At 42.7% G+C, this 16,386-nt stretch overlaps 1 protein-coding gene across 2 annotated transcripts; it reads right to left on the bottom strand.

The window, feature by feature from the left end:
• Nucleotides 1–2,798: 2,798 nt before the first annotated feature.
• On the bottom strand, nucleotides 2,799–13,799 carry SLC35G1 (solute carrier family 35 member G1). Of its 2 annotated transcripts, none has more exons than XM_025466578.3 (3): nucleotides 13,536–13,799; nucleotides 7,855–8,035; nucleotides 2,799–5,880 (listed from the first exon to the last, which is right to left on the bottom strand). In XM_025466578.3, exons 1-3 carry the CDS (start codon nucleotides 13,711–13,713, stop codon nucleotides 5,136–5,138), a joined length of 1,104 nt encoding a protein of 367 aa, XP_025322363.1. In that variant the 5' UTR covers nucleotides 13,714–13,799; the 3' UTR covers nucleotides 2,799–5,135. The 2 variants fall into 2 exon arrangements, with proteins under 2 accessions (XP_025322363.1, XP_048958993.1); XM_049103036.1 differs by having other exon boundaries at nucleotides 7,855–7,963.
• Between the last annotated feature and the right edge of the window lie 2,587 nt (nucleotides 13,800–16,386).

Genomic DNA, 16,386 nt, shown 5'->3' with positions numbered 1-16,386 from the left:
GGAATTATGGAATTTCTGGGTGAAAAAGTATGTTCATTTGTAAATTGATAGATACTGCCAAATTGCCCTTCATAGAAGTTGTACCAATATACATACTTACCTGCCAAGTATCAAAGTCTTCTGACTTTTCTAAAATGCTTGTACAAAGGAGCTAAGACACATACATAGGAAGCAACAAAGACAACTTGATATGACCCTATGAGCATAGGCCACTTGGATTTCTTGTTGTTCCTTTGCTCTCTGTCGGGTAGATAATTTGGATCTCTTATGTAGATTTAGGGTTGTGTAACTCATAATTCTAAAATGGAACATCACATTAAAAATGTTTCTAATTTAGAAATTGTTATTTACCTGCCTTTCAAACTGTCAGGTTTGAAATGAAAAAGTTGATAGATTTGATAGTGGGCTCAATCATTGCTTTTAAGTTTTCAAATTTGAGAATTCTATACATTAAATCTGCAGCTTGGGAACTTTTTGGTTTTGTATTCCTTTACTTTCTTAAATATTATTGAGAACTCCAAAGAGCTTCTGTTAAGTGGGTTATATATAGATATTTAGATTTGAAAGCAAAACAAAAAAAATGTATTAAAATGTTACATAATGTTAACATAAATAATAGTTATGAAAAATAACTATTTAAAAATATAGTGAGAATATCATTCTTTTATATTGTTAAAAATCTGGCTTAAAAGATGATAGCTAGCATGGTACCTGATGCAACCCAGTGGAATATTTCTTGTGGACTGGACTTCTATGATGCAACATTTTCTGCCCTGCCTTGACATTAGATATGTCTTCTCCTTACCCTCCTTCTTTCTATAAAGCCTCACCCCAATTTCTAGAAGACAGGCAGCACCAGTTTTCACAGGCTGTCTGTGAATTGGTTTTCCAAATCCAGCTTCTCCAAACCTTGTGTTCAAATAGGCTAAAACTTGGATAGGTCTTTGTGGATCAGAGAGTCCCTGTTAGGGCAGCCTGAAGAATTCTAAGTGAATTCTTAGACCAAAGAGACCATATGATGGTGTGCTTGGGGTAGTGCCCAGGCTTCATGTGCCCAACCTACACCCTAAGAATCAAATCCTATGCCCAGTACTGACCACAGCTCCATACACCTACATCAGAGGCCAATATGTTACATAAAGACATCTGGCTCTTACCACCAGATTACCCTTAAGAGACTAATTGTGCTTACTGAGTGAACAGATAAGGGCTAAAAAAGCCATACTGAGTACAGAGAGTAGTGCATGGGAAACACAAAAAATCAGGATCATTCCCCAGCCAGATTCAAGTATAATACACAGGATTAGAGCCAAAGCCAGAACTTTTGGAAAAGTGGCAACACCTATGCATAAGACTGGTGACCCTTGGTACCCATGTGGGCAGATCAGCCAGGAACTTAACAGTGGAATTGTGTTCTGGCAGGAAGAAGTCAAATGAGGTTTGAAATCCTTTAGACGATTCCTGCAGTCCTCGCGAAACTGCTCAGAACGAAGGACCCAGAACTGGACATAATTTTTAAGAGGAGAATGTTAACCTCTAACTGCAGTTTGATACGGTAGTGTTATCTTCCTTTGTGGTCTGCAAGTCCTTCTGTGGCACTCCTTTGGAACATGGGTTGGCAAGTAATATTCTATTTAACAAATGAGGACAGGCTGAGATACATTGTGACTAAGTCATCTGGAAAGTGACACAACCACACTCTTATCTTTAGACTCCTTCCTATTCCAGTGCCGTATCCACTCTGTCAGAGTGGGCAAGTGTGGGTGGCAGAAGCTGGAAGCAGCAGAAGAAACAAAATCTCAAGCTGAGCCTTTGGAGGCTAGGAGGTTTATTTATTATTTATTATTTATTTATTTATTTATTCATTCATTCATTCATTCATTCATTCATTCATTCATTCATTCATAGAGACACACAGAGAAAGAGAGAGGCAGGCTCCATGCAGGGAGCCCCACGCGGGGAGCCCCACGCGGGGAGTCCCATGCAGGACTCTATCCCGGATTTCCAGGATCACACCCCAGCCTGCAGGCGGCGCTAAACCGCCACGCCACCAGGGCTGCCCTGGAGGCTAGGAGGTTTAGAGGACAAAGAGAAGGCAAAGGTAGCAGGGGAGACATAGGAAGGAATCCCTTGGCAAATGTGGGAGTCCGTGGAAAGATTGATGAGAGTATGGATTTGTGTTGGGACATGGGAAATCAGGTTGGAAAATCTGGAGTAGGGCCAGAAAAATAATTTGGATGAGATGTGGTACGTGATATGGCATCATTCTGGTTTTATGAGAACCAAAGTTAACAATGAGAGCAGGGCTTTAGGAAGGTCCATCTGGCAGTGAGACAAGGATCTGAGTGGAAGAGAGTCAAGCAGTAGGTAACCCATTAGAATATTGTTATAATTGTTATAATTCAGCCATGAGGTGGTCAGTCTTGGACTAAGATGGTAGCAGTGGAAATGGCAAGGAAAGAATGAATCCATGAGACAATAAGAAGACAGACACTCCAGGACTTAGTGACATATTAGCTATGGAAATAAAAGTATGGGTTCAAAGCTACTCCAAGCTCTGGGAGTCCACAATGATGAAGGCCTTACTGGAAAGGAAGGTTAGGGTCTTTATTTTAGAGATATTAGATTGGATATAACAGTACCAAGGAAACAAAAAAACAGATTGAAATTTGAGATTACATCACAGCTGAATAGTCATTCAGAGATCAATATCCTTTATAAAATGAATTTTGAAGCACATGGATGAAAAAGGAAATAAGTCAGTGAGCACATTTACTATAATCATAAAAACCAACATGTAGCCTTCTTCGATATTAACTTTATTAGTATTTAAATAATAAAAACAATTTACAAAAATATTTTCAAGATATAAACTACAATCTTTGTAAAATATACACTTATAATTGTTACAATACACATCCTTGTATATACCTTGGACATTATATAAAAGTGTTTAAGAATGACACCCTGTAAAAGTTGAGAGAAGAAACATTTTCTCCAACCTTGGTCATATATTGTGACATTCAAGTACTTAAACCACACTGTTGAAATAAAACATGTCTCTAGTGTACAGGCCCAAAGGGATTTAACTCTCAATGTCCCATAGGTTCTTTTATTGTGCAAGGTAAAGAACCAGGAGAGGGTTCCCTGAGTTAATTTACCTTAGGTAGCTTAAGCAGTCATTTACTTTCCATACTTTATCGTGGAAGTAAGGGAGAGGAGAAGGCCATGGAAACCCATCTTGGGCAGATCCCCTCCCCAGCATCCCTATCCATGCAGTGCGGTTCCTACAAGAGGATTTCTAACCTTTGAGCTCTAAAATGCTCTGGTCTTGTAACTATCTAATATCCTTGTAAAATGATGCTTCTGCAACTCTAAATCCAAAAATTGTGGGTTAGGCTAAAATTATAATGATAGTGTGACTCCCTTAAGTAGATTTCATTTAGGATTTGTCAGGTGGGAAACATTTGGGAAAATCAGCAAGCTAAAAATTTCCTCTTGAAACTACTAGAAAAGATCCTTTCTCACCAAGGCATAAACCTCAGAAGCCAAGTTCGTTCTTTCTTTGAAGAATTATGATGAAAGGGAGAGAAAGCCTATAATCTTTCCAATATACAGGCTTAAGATAATAACAGTTGCTAGGTTGGACAGTAAGAGTTGGAAACCATCATAGCTTCACCAATAAAGGGTTTATTGTGAAAAAGAATCATTTGTGTGTACTCTCTACTTCCCGATCAACCTCCCAAGCTTTCTTAAATATTATATTCTCTCTTTAACTGCAGAGTATTGGCCTGATGAAGTTCCAGATATAAAATGTTGTTTGAATTCATGAAGTTAGTGTCATGGTGCAGCATTGACATTTAATAACATACTGATATACTAGAACTTAACAGTGATTTTTTTTTTTTTTTCCTAATCAAGCAACTACAAAAGTCAATCAACCATGGATTCACAGGTCTTTACATTTAACAAATAACATGAAACACTATTATATATAATTCCATAAGGGAAAAAGACTATAAAAATAAGTTTAAGAGGATCACCGTATTTTTTAAAAAGTTGTTTTAAAAAAATATATGCCACAGTGTTCTAAATATTTGGTGTAAAGAAGGTAAGGGAGGTATCTATTAGGGTGAACCATAAGAAACTATGGTTTTTGTTAGTTAAAATGGTAAAATTTCAGCAATTTCATATGGTTCAACCTAATAAAATCCTGAGAAAATTTTATTTGGCATCATACTATAAATTCAAAGAGAAGTTATAGAAAATCACATTTCTAGTGAGGGGAAAATACTTCAGGATGGAAATGTGCACACTGGTTATGCCAAGATTTCTCTTGTGGTTTAAAGACCTGAAATCTTAGAAAGTGAAGAAAAATGTAGTGCAGTTTCAAAAAAACAGAGGACAACTTAAAATTACAGAATGACAGAGCTACTACCATCATGAATGCCACTGAAACAGAAAACCAGTCAAACGGGGTGATCAAAAATGTTTTTTAACTTTACATATAAAAAATTCTGGCATCAAAATGAAAAGGCACTCATATGGGTTAAAAGAATAATAATCATTATAAAAGCCTTGAAAATAAGGCTGATTTGTATTATTAACACCATTAAGTAGGCACCTTTTCCAAGTTTCAGCTTTGGCCTCCTAAGTGGAATTAGGTTTCAAATGAATTTCCAACATAATAATACCAATTATAGCAGCATTATTATCCATAAGTTTCTTAGCCTCTACACTGGTTAAAAGAGGTTCTAAAATTTTCTCCCACCTCTATCAGTACCATCAGTACCAAAAATATGCTTCAAAGAAATTACATACACCAGTCATAAAACATTTTGCAGGGCTTTTTGCAACAAATGATCTGTCCTCTTACCGACGCCACCCCAAGAACAATAAAAAACCCAAACCCAAACCAACACATCATTGAGGGAAAAAAAAAAAAAAAGAAAATCGCTAGACCACACGGACTGGCTAATTCTTAGCTCATTAAAGACATCCCATATTCAGAAATGGCACTTTAATTATGAAACTTATTAAGTATGATCAGTGAGGGAAATGCTGCTTCTGGCGTGCGCACGCGTGGGGTGTGCGGGACGCGAGCCCACGCTGCGCACGCCCGGCCCAGCCGAGCCTCACTGCGCGCCGTGGCACCACTTCCGAATCGCTGCGCCCGAGCTGCTGGCGATGACACACAGCGCCCCGCCCACCGTCCACCACGTGGGCACATCGTTAAAGAAGATAATCTGCAAGATGAAAGCAAAGACCACATCCATAGTCTTCATTATTGCCACCGGCCCTGCCTTTTCTATCTGGATGGCTTTCGCGAGAAACACTTGACCCCCCAAACCAAACAGGCCGATGAGGATGAGAAACAGCCTGTCCAAGCCGCAGTAGGGCAAACTCCACTCCCCTAGGATGAAGAGGACCACGACGCACTCCAGCAGCCCGAGGATGACGTAATACCAGATGCTCAGGAAGTAGTCCACGGACTTGCCCATCCTGCGGAGGATGACCAGAGTCAGGGCGGCGAAGACCGCGTGCGCGACCGCGGCGACCGTGCCCTTCAGGTGGACGGAGTAGTCCCCGTCCCCGCTCGCCGCGCTGGCGCCGGCGCCGAACAGGAACGGGGGCCGCACGATAAGGATCACGCCGGTGATGGTGAAGACGGTGAAGAGGGCATCCCAAGGGCTGTATTTCTCCTTGAGAAATATCCAAGCAAAGATAGACGTGAACACGGGCGTGCTAAAGGTGATAACCGTGGCGTCGGCGAGGGATGTGGCCTGGAAAGCGTAGTACAATAGGATCATGGCCGTGGAGCCCAGAACTCCTCGGAGAAAGAGGAAAATGCGCTGACCTTTGGGGCCTATAAACCCAGTTCTGCAAATTCAAACGGAGGAACGCACATTAAACCAACTTGCCATTTGTTTTTTGATATTGCAGTTCTTACTTAAGCATTATTTTTGAAGTCCTAACTGTCAAAAAATAAGGGAATAGTAAATTAATTATAATAGTGCCCACACCTTTAAACCTATAAACCACACCTTTAAATACTGGTTTCTAAGTATAGCTAAAAACATGGAAGTGTTCACAGTATAAGCAAAAATAGCAAAAGAGAACTCCATAAATAGTACAATAATTCAGCAAATAGAATTTTTTCCCTATGTTTATACGCTTGCATAAAAGACAAAAAAGGTACTGAAATGTTAATTGTGGGCAAACCTTAAAAATGGACTCATATGTAATTTTTCTTCTTTATTTTCCCCTGATTTTCTACACTGACAACATGGAATTTTTATAATCAATGTAATTTCAAGACTGAGCTGTCCTACATAAGAAAATTTGGTATGTGTTGCCAAACTTAGGCGTTTTTCCATAAAAGTGGAAGCAATGCTAAAATTTATTTTTGCCATTGAATGTGAGACAACTTTTCATTGTTCTCTGCAGGAAGAGTTAAGCTACTAAATTTTTTTTTTAAACTTAAATATTTACCAAGCAAAGTGATGGGTACGTGTCAGACTAGGTGCAGCCTGCTGACCTATGCCAGCACTGAACATCTATCTGTAGGGTAGCCTGTAGGCCTGACATGAGGACCCCTGGATATCTGGAGTTAGAAATGTAAGTATGGGTCACCTTTGACTCACACTTTGAAAATGCTTGGAATACCATATCATCTTCCATTATAATGAAACATAAAATGGGTCAGAACAGATTGGTGCTTAAGATTTAAAAAAATTCTTTGCCTTTCACTGCCAATTCTTTTATTATAGGGAAGAAAATTGTGTTAGCATCAGTGGTCTGTTGCAACCTTAGAAATTTCTGAAGTCTTACCATCATTTCCTAAAATACTGTGACTTGTCCACACTTACACAGAAATTTCTGACAATATAAATCTTAGTAAGTTTTCTTTGACCTTTTTCATCAAATCCTCAGGATACGGAATGAAACTCTTTGAAATGAATCTGTACTGTGTTATAGATACAAGGAGACTGGTGGCATGTGACTGAAGCATTTAGTTTAGGGTTTAAGCATTTTTTTGCCCAAAGAGTGAAAGAGCCAGACATCCACAAGGGACCCAACTGGTCTCTCCTCCAGGGGTTCTAAGTACAAGGAGTGGGCAGAGGTTATAATGGGGTGAGAGAGGCATAATTTTAACCTGGGAAAGGGAAGGGAAGGGATTCTATATGGAAGGGGAAGAGGTGCTGTGTGGGGAGAGAACAGTAAGGATGGGGAACATAGTTTTCATATACTGTTACATTCTATACAAAGAGCTCTGATCTATAATAAATTTTATTTGGCCCTTGCAACAAAGGTGTATATAATTCCCTCAGTTCACAGATGAGGACACTAAATATGAAACAATTTTAAAAGGCCTTGCTCAAAATTACCTTCTTCCTTTCCCACATCACCCTAGGGGTAGACCTAGATATTATTACAGTAACCTTCTGTATGCCCTGATAACAGAGCAGCCCATTCTACTGAAAGAAACCCTGGTATGAGGAGACACCACCACTTCTCCTCATTTACTTTTTTCTTCTAAATACTAGTATGCCAAGGGAAAGAAGGAAGGGTGGTAAAAGATGGAGGGAATTGTACAAGGAAAGCTTTGTTCTCAAAATGGAGAGTGCAGGACAACAATCTCTTTCCCCTCCTTTGCTGGGCATGTGGTATGTGCTTATGAGAGCATATTCTGTGGGTGGGTCCTTGAGACTTTTTATTAATCAGAGCCAAAGGATGTAGGAACCTGGTAAATCTATGGGAGGGATAAAGCAGACACTATAGAATAAATAAGCAGGTCAAAAGATTCACAAACATTTGTTAATACCTTCTACTTTGCAGGTAAGAAATACTTACTTTCTGTATATTAAGCAAGGGATAACGACTAGCATTTGGAACACACATCGGAATGCACTAATTTCTACAGCATGGACGTCTTGCACTTTTTTAACAAATAAAGAGCCCACTGAGAAAAGGAAGGCAGACAATAATGTATAAAACAAGCCAAGTCCAGGACAGGGTGCTTTCTTCTTGGCTTCTGAAAAAGATTAAGTTCTGGTTAGTCCTTGCTTCCAAGTGTATGTTTTATTATTTTCACTTAGGAATTGAGAAAAATGGAACAGTGTTAATAGCTAACAGGCTACAAATACTGTCTCCTAAGCATATCCATTCTCTGGACCCAAGCCATTTCCCCACCAAGAATGAAGAATCATTGATGAAAGCAACAATTTAAACCTGTAACTTTGAAATGCAGTTTTACCCCATAAAATGGATTTTCCTTTGGCTCAAGAATCATCCCTCACTTGTAAGTCAAAAAGAAGTAAAAATGCTTGCCAAAACAATGAGAGAAATCTTTAAGAAACGCTTGTCAAGGGATCCCTAGGTGGCGCAGCGGTTTAGCGCCTGCCTTTGGCCCAGGGCGCGATCCTGGAGACCTGGGATCGAATCCCACGTCGGGCTCCCGGTGCGTGGAGCCTGCTTCTCCTTCTGCCTATGTCTTTGCCTCTCTCTCTCTGTGTGTGACTATCATAAATAAAAAGATAAATAAAATAAAAAAAAATAAAGAAACGCTTGTCAAGATGGCTAGAGAAAAATGCTTCTGAGTGATAATTTATATCATCTCACTGGTGAATCGGGCCTTATGAAGAACACATTCTTTCTGGACAACAGTTTATAGCGGTGTCATATGGCTACTTGTTGATTATCTTACTTCCCCCACAAGCTTGTGGACTCTTCCAGGCTGGGACCTCACTGTCTTGTTTATGCTGGCACACAGAAGACCTTGATTAAATACTTGCTGAATGAAAGAATATGAGAGAACTTCATGGAAAGACGCCAAGTCTAACACCACTGGCGACAGCATAATCTGGGAAGGCTCTGTTTTGTGATTTTGAACTGTTAATCAAATATTTTATTTTTCATGGTTTATGATTTTGTTTCCGTTTAGAACACAAACTCTTTGAGGGCAGGGGCTAGGATATCTACCACCTCTCTGACCTCAAAGTGCTTTAAAATATAGTTTTAAAAGTTAGAACTGCCATTAAGCACTAACTTCTTGGCTAGATCTGAACCAGGAAACTTCTTTCTCTAGGGCATCATATATTCAATCCATTAATGACTTACTGTATGAGCATTAAACATTTGTTTAGCCACTTCCTCTATCTTAGTTACCTACGACAAGAACCTATTTTCAATCTCATACCCTCCCCAACCTTGTCATTCAAAGGGGAGCAAAAAAGGGACAGAGTAAGCAGAGAACTCCCTAAAAGAGAGGTGAGAGGTGACACACCAAGGAATATATTAGTTTTTTTTTTTTCTTTTCTTTTTTGAAATTAAAAACAAGGGGAGAATAAGAAGGAAACACTATTTATTGGTCCTTATCAGTTAGGAGCACAGCAAAACGGAAGGGTGTATTGTTTGGGCACTGCCATTTGTAGTAAAACTAGGACTGTCATTCCAGGCTGGGGATTTATAACATGTCACTCAGCTATAGAAACAATATTGCATAATCATGTTTATGAAAAACGCCCTTCTCTGATAAATGCAGACACCAGGTAATACATTTCAGCATCTTTATATTAGCTGGATACCTTTGCCCACAAGTGACAAACACTTGTGAATTGGGACCAAAGTATGATGATGCACTATCTTCCCAGGGGCATATGCTACAGCATGACCTCTGTAGTAAAAGATGCGGGTATGCTCAGAGGCCTCTACCTCTTCCTGTTGCAGGTACATGTGCTCAGAGGCCTCTACCTCTTCTTCAAAGAACAGATTTTCTTTAGTCAAAGAAAATCATTTAAAGCTACCAGTTGTCATGTCAAGGGTTATATGTTTTTAAGTGCCAGAATCCTCCACATTCTGTTCAATACCTAGGTGCTCAGATACCACAGAAACAAACTGCACATACTCAGCCCACGAGAAGGAAACTTTAGAAGACTTCTAAGTTAAGTGCCACAAAATACATGCCTTGGCTGTGGTCAGCCTCGGAGTTCAGCTTCTGAAATTTCAGAGTTCAGGTCCAAATAAAATAAGTTAAAAGTTTCTTAAAAGAAATCCAACTCATACATAGAACCTGCAACCTCAGACAGAACAGGAAGATCCAGGACAGAAAACATCTCCCTGGTCTATATTTCAAGGATCTTCTCCAACCTAAACTTTTAAATTTTTCTCCAGGAATATTGTAACTTCACATGATATTTAACCTTTTAAAAACTTAACTTTATACCCCTGGTTCTAATTTTCTTTTGTCTCTTAAAACACTGCCACACTCACATATTTTCTTGCCTATAAACACGTTAAGGCCCATGATCGCTGACCGGGACATGGCTGTTGTTACAAGGCATGGCTGAGCTTGATTATTTGTTATGAGGGTGGCCTGGTTCTACTCAGGCAGACCCGTCTCTTACTGAATAATTTCCTTTCTGCCAGTGGAGATGAACAAGAAAGTAGCATAATTCAAAGAGGTATCTGCTTATGTAATGTGCTTCTATGATCATATTCCACTACAAGCATAGCTAATAATTTGGCAACTCTAAATTCAAATTAAGTAAGTGGCCACAGTGTAATTTCCTGAGTTAGAAGAAAATTGAAAAATTGCTCCATTTCTCTATCCTCTGCTTTAAGCTGGTGATTCACAGCCCTGGCTGGGAATGAGAATCAACTGAGTAACTTTTTAAACTTCAGTTCCTGAGCCCACTGGTACAGAATCTCTGCAACTGTAAAAAGCTCTACCAGCTTGAGAACCAGTGCTACACTAGAGAACTCTTTTCAGGAGCAGAAGAGGCACAAATCTAGAACTTCTTGCCTCAGTCTAAGATCCACACTGTACCTTAAAAAAATAAATAGATGTCTTAAGATAGCTGTATGATGTCTGGGAAGTTTATCCAAGAAGGCAGAAAAACAGATAAGGGTCTCAACCTGAATCTGAAAATGAGCTTTCCTGAGATAACCATGATTAAGCCGTTAAAATGATACCATCACAAAGTTCAATGACAACAAACAGTACAGTGATTTAAAGTGTTAAAGCAATTCTGTTTTCAGAATATTATCTCATAATCTCACAATCACTATTACTAAGTCTTACTGTTATTCCTTGAAGTTAAATGCTTTCTTTTAAGTTAAAATACCCCACAAGATTCTTAAGTGCAGTTGCTTAAGACAGGGTTATCACATTGCCATGTGCTGCCTGAGTGCACAGTATTCCTCTTTGGCTCATAAACAGCGGAAACATTTAAGAGTCTGTATGGACTGACTCAGCATTTCACCAAATGACAGCCATAAAAACTGATAAGGTGAGAAATTCACCCCTTCATGGGCTGCACATCTGGTCAACACAGCTTGGAGTGACCCCTGCTCTGGAGGTACCAGTCATGCATAAATAACCAGAAGTCTGGTCATTTGTTAGTATTTAGGACAAAAATGGAGCAAGAAGGCAGAAAAACAGATAAGGGTCTCAACCTGAATCTGAAAATGAGCTTTCCTGAGATAACCATGATTAAGCCGTTAAAATGATACCATCACAAAGTTCAATGACAACAAACAGTACAGTGATTTAAAGTGTTAAAGCAATTCTGTTTTCAGAATATTATCTCATAATCTCACAATCACTATTACTAAGTCTTACTGTTATTCCTTGAAGTTAAATGCTTTCTTTTAAGTTAAAATACCCCGCAAGATTCTTAAGTGCAGTTGCTTAAGACAGGGTTATCACATTGCCATGTGCTGCCTGAGTGCACAGTATTCCTCTTTGGCTCATAAACAGCGGAAACATTTAAGAGTCTGTATGGACTGACTCAGCATTTCACCAAATGACAGCCATAAAAACTGATAAGGTGAGAAATTCACCTCTTCATGGGCTGCACATCTGGTCAACACAGCTTGGAGTGACCCCTGCTCTGGAGGTACCAGTCATGCATAAATAACCAGAAGTCTGGTCATTTGTTAGTATTTAGGACAAAAATGGAGCAAGAATCATCCTCTGGGGTTCGTCTCCCTATATTACGGGAAGTTCATAATCAATAGGGAGAAGGAGCAAATGGGGTTGTGTTGGAGGTGTAGAAATCTGGGGTCACACTTAGAGGAGGTACTCAGAGAATGAGATGATGCAGACGGTGTAACTTTGTCTTGCAACAGGAGATCTATTTCCTCTTCTTTCAGGAAGATGCTCCAGGTGGATGGTGCAGTTTAAGGAGGAATATGCTTAAAGGAGCACTGTGGTCAGCAGAAAGGGCCTTGGCCTGGGTCTCTGGCATGCTGAGAGCATGAACTTTGTTGTAGCACCCACCTGTGCTGTGTCTCACTCATACTTACTTGCCAGATCTAGGGGAAAACAAAGCAACCCCCTTCGCCCTCCCCCCACCCCCAAGCCCTCACCTTCCTCATTTGTGGAAGGAAGAGGCTGAACAGGATCAGGGCGTTTCTACGCAGGGACCTGGCTTTTGAGACAGGTCTGAACCTCCTAACAATGTAATATTGTGCCTCTGCCTTGTTTAGCCAACTAATCCTAATTAGCAACTAATGCTAATCCTAGTCCTCCCATGTTTGTTTCAGGTCTATAATATAATGATTCAAATTTTTAAAAATAGAGGGCAGCCGGGGTGGCTCAGCGGTTTAGCGCCGTCTTCAGCCCAGGGCATGACCCTGGAGACCCGGGATCGAGTCCCACGTCAGGCTCCCTGCATGGAGCCTGCTTCTCCCTCTGCCTGTGTCTCTGCCTCTCTCTCTCTCTCTCTCTCTGTTTCTCGTGAATAAATACATAAATAAAATATTTTTTTAAAAAATAGAAAAAAAATCACAAAATATTCGTTATATTATGAATGGACTTTTGGCTTAGCTCAGTGTGAGGTGTTATGAATAAAGATACTGTAAAAAATCACAAAAACAAAAAAGTCCTAACACCGAAAGTTCAAGACCCAGGTGGTTTCCCACTCAACTCTGCCTTCCCAAGAGTCTCAGACTTTAAAGGCAAGCATTTTCTAGACTCTATGCTTTTTTTTTTAATCAAGTAGGCTCCATGGCTTGAACTCAGGACCCTGAGATGGAGAACCGGGCGGAGATCGAGAGCCCCACGCTCAACCGACCGAGCCCCCAGGCGCCCCCGCTCTGTGCTTTCCGACTTCCCGTGGCAGGACCCGGCCCGCCGCCCGCACCGCCGCTCGGCGCCGCTCCCTCCCAGCCGCGGCCGGCTCGGTGGCCTCTCGGGACCCCGCGCCTCCGGCCTCCGGCCTCCGACCTCCGGCAGGGCGCGCACGCTGCAACCTGGCCCCGCGGTGCCCCCGCAACGCCTTACTTCCACGCCAGTTCCGGAGTCCCCAGGGGCTCCAAACACAACCAGAAACTTTCTCCGGTGTCCGCGCGCGGAGCCGTGAGGGGTTCGGCTCCGCAGACCCCAAGGGGAGGGCTCGAGCGTCTCCCCGGGGAGCCGGGGAGGGACGCGGCGCGGTCCTCCCTGCGCCCCCCGCCCGCGGCTGCGGGGACCCCCCCCGCCCGGCGAGACCCGAGACCCGAGACCCGCGCCCGGGTCTGCACCCACTCACCCGGCGGCGCGCACCAGCCGCACGGCGAGGAGCCGCACAGCCAGCGGCGGCCGGGGCCGGGCGTCCCCGCTGCCTCGGCCGCCGCGGGCTCCTCCGCCGCTCCCCGCGGCGCGTCGTCCGCCGGCCGCAGCCCGGGCTCGGGCACCTCGGCGGCCCCGGCGCCGTCCAGGGGCCGCATCGCGCGGCGGGCGCTCTCCCCTGCGCCGTGGCGCCCGGCGTGGCGAGCAGCGGCTCGGCGGCCCGGCTCTTCCGGCCGGCGCGGGGCGGGGCGGGGCGCATGCGCGCGGCCTCCTCCCCGCCGGGACCGCGCCGCTCCCCCGCCGTCCTCGTACCTCGGGCGCCGGTCGCCTCCCGCGCGGCCGCCCGGACCCCCGGGTCTGCGCCGGCGCCCCCCGCGGGCCGCGGGCGTCCTCCCCTCGGCTCTGGTCTAGCTCCGCCGGCCGGCAGCTCGCAGTCCTCCTTCCCCAGGCGCAGCAGAGCCCTTCCTGCCGTTGCAGGAGAGGGAGGGACGCCTGGGAGCCCTGTGGCCTCCTCCGGGGGCAGGCACCGGAGGGCAGGACCGTGTGCGTGTAGTGAATGGTGTGGCGGCGGCCTCAGCACCTCTCGGATGCCCTGGACCCCTTGCAAACACTGCCTGCCTTTGTCTCCTTGCCAGTTATCCAAGGAAGGTAGAATTTTACTGGCTTTAGGTTAAAAAAAAAAAAAGGTTAGCACATAACCATAGGGAAAATACATCTGTAAGACTGGGGCAGGACCCATTTATGTGTTCTTAGTAGGCATTCATTATTGATTTTTTTCTTGTTTTTTTTTTTGTTGTTGTTGTTGTTGTTGTTAACTGAGACATCCTAATTTGGTTAGATGTAAGATTGCAATAACCTGATGTAATTGCACCCAGTAAAGTAAAAAACATAGGTCATTTGGCCCCAGGATCCCTAGGATTCACTAATGGGCTCTTTATGTAAGTCTTCTTTCATCTCTGCTTGCTTTAAATGTGAAAGGACAGTGTCTTGGAAGGGATGAACCTGCCTAAAATGTTCTAAGTCCAAGTGCAAGCGGATTTACCAACCAGGAGAGTGAAGTTTGTCTTTACTCAGATATTTGTGGAATGGTCGACAGCCAAAAAATACTGGACTTGAAGTCAGGAATCCTGGGTTCTGCCTCTGATTCTGTCCTTAAGTATGTGACCTCAGACGGTCACCACCTACTACTTGAAGTCTTGGTTACTTCATTTAATGAACAGAGATAAAATATTTCCCTTCCTGTTTTGCAGAGTTGTGTTGATCGAGTCCAATGATGTGGGCAAAAGCACAGTGTCACCTGAAAAGCACTTTATTGGAAAATCAAGGTGTATTTTTAATAAGGTGAACATATAATTTATCCTCTAAACTGGAACCCCCCCCCCCCTTTTTAAGGGTAAAAGGAGCTCTTTCAAAAATAATGCAGGGCACTAGGCATAAACTGGGATTATTGTAGGCAAACTGGAACAGATAGCCACCTCAATTCTGACTTGGTTAACATATACTTTTGCCTTGCATTAAAAAGAATTTAAAGCTGCTTATAAAAATATATGAAACTGATTTTGTTGTTGTTGTTGTTGTTGGTGGTGGTGGTGGTGGTGGTGGTGGTGGTGATATTTTAGTGGGTAAATTGTAGAGAAGTGTGGTGAGGGTCATAGACCATGATTATGAAACAAGAACCAAAAAGCTTCTCCAAACATCTAGACATCAAGTGCAGTTTCACAACTACATTTATTTGTAAGATTTAGATGTGCTGGGGATGCCTGGGTGGCTCAGCAGTTTGGCGCCTGCCTTCGGCCCAGGGCGTGATCCTGGAGACCTGGGATCAAGTCCCACATCAGGCTCCCCTGCATGGAGCCTGCTTCTCCCTTTGCCTGTGTCTCTGCCTCTCTCTCTCTCTCTCTGTGTGTGTGTCTTTCATGAATAAATAAATAAAATCTTTAAAAAAAAAAAGATTTAGATGTGCAGAGTGTTTGAAGAGTTCCTGCAATATTGTGATTTACAGGAAATATATATTTGGTCATTCACATATTTATTTGCTCTTCATCCATGGTTCTGGGCTCACAGCTCTCAAAACCCTTGGAATTTCCTGAGTGACAAGAGCAATGGGAGCAATTTTTGTCATAATAGTTGGTCTCTTGTCCTTAGTTCCTAAAATAGCTTCAGAGCCATAAAGGTGTAATAAGGATCTTGTTGTGTGTGTGTGTGTGTGTGTGTGTTTAAAGATTCTATTTATTTATTCATGAGAGACACAGAGAGGGGCAGAGACACAGGCAGAGGGAGAAGCAGGTTCCATGCCAGGAGCCTAATATGAGATTTGATCCCAGGACTCCAGGATGACACCCTGAGCCAAAGGCAGAAGCTCAACCGCTGAGCCACCCAGGCATCCCAGCATCTTGTTATTCATAACACACCTCTCTCTACCACAACTGGGTTTATGTTAATGAAGTGACTTTCGGAAAATACCTAAGGATAGAGATTCATTGCCAGGGGAACCAACCAGTGGTTAGAGGGTTGGCACTTGCAGTTGCACTCAACACCTGTGGGGAGAGGGAAGGCACAGGGATTGAGTTCCATCATTAATGGCTAGTTAGTAATTTAATCAGTCATACCTATATAATGAATCCTCCATAAAAACCTCCAAAGGATGGAGTTCGGAGAACTTCCTATTGGTGACCACGTGAAGGTACTGGGAGAGTGGCTCTCCTAGAGAGCACATGGAAGGAAGCCTTGCATTCTTTCCCCATCCATTGCCCTGTGGATCTCTTCCATCTGGCTATTCCTAAGTTGTATCTTTATATAGTAAACTGATGATCTAGTGAGTAAAATGTTTC

Source organism: Canis lupus, chromosome 28, assembly GCF_003254725.2.
Source record: "Canis lupus dingo isolate Sandy chromosome 28, ASM325472v2, whole genome shotgun sequence".
NCBI classification, from domain to species: Eukaryota; Metazoa; Chordata; class Mammalia; order Carnivora; family Canidae; genus Canis; species Canis lupus.
Note: the sequence above shows the minus strand (reverse complement) of the source record. Positions and strands in the feature narration are given on the sequence as shown.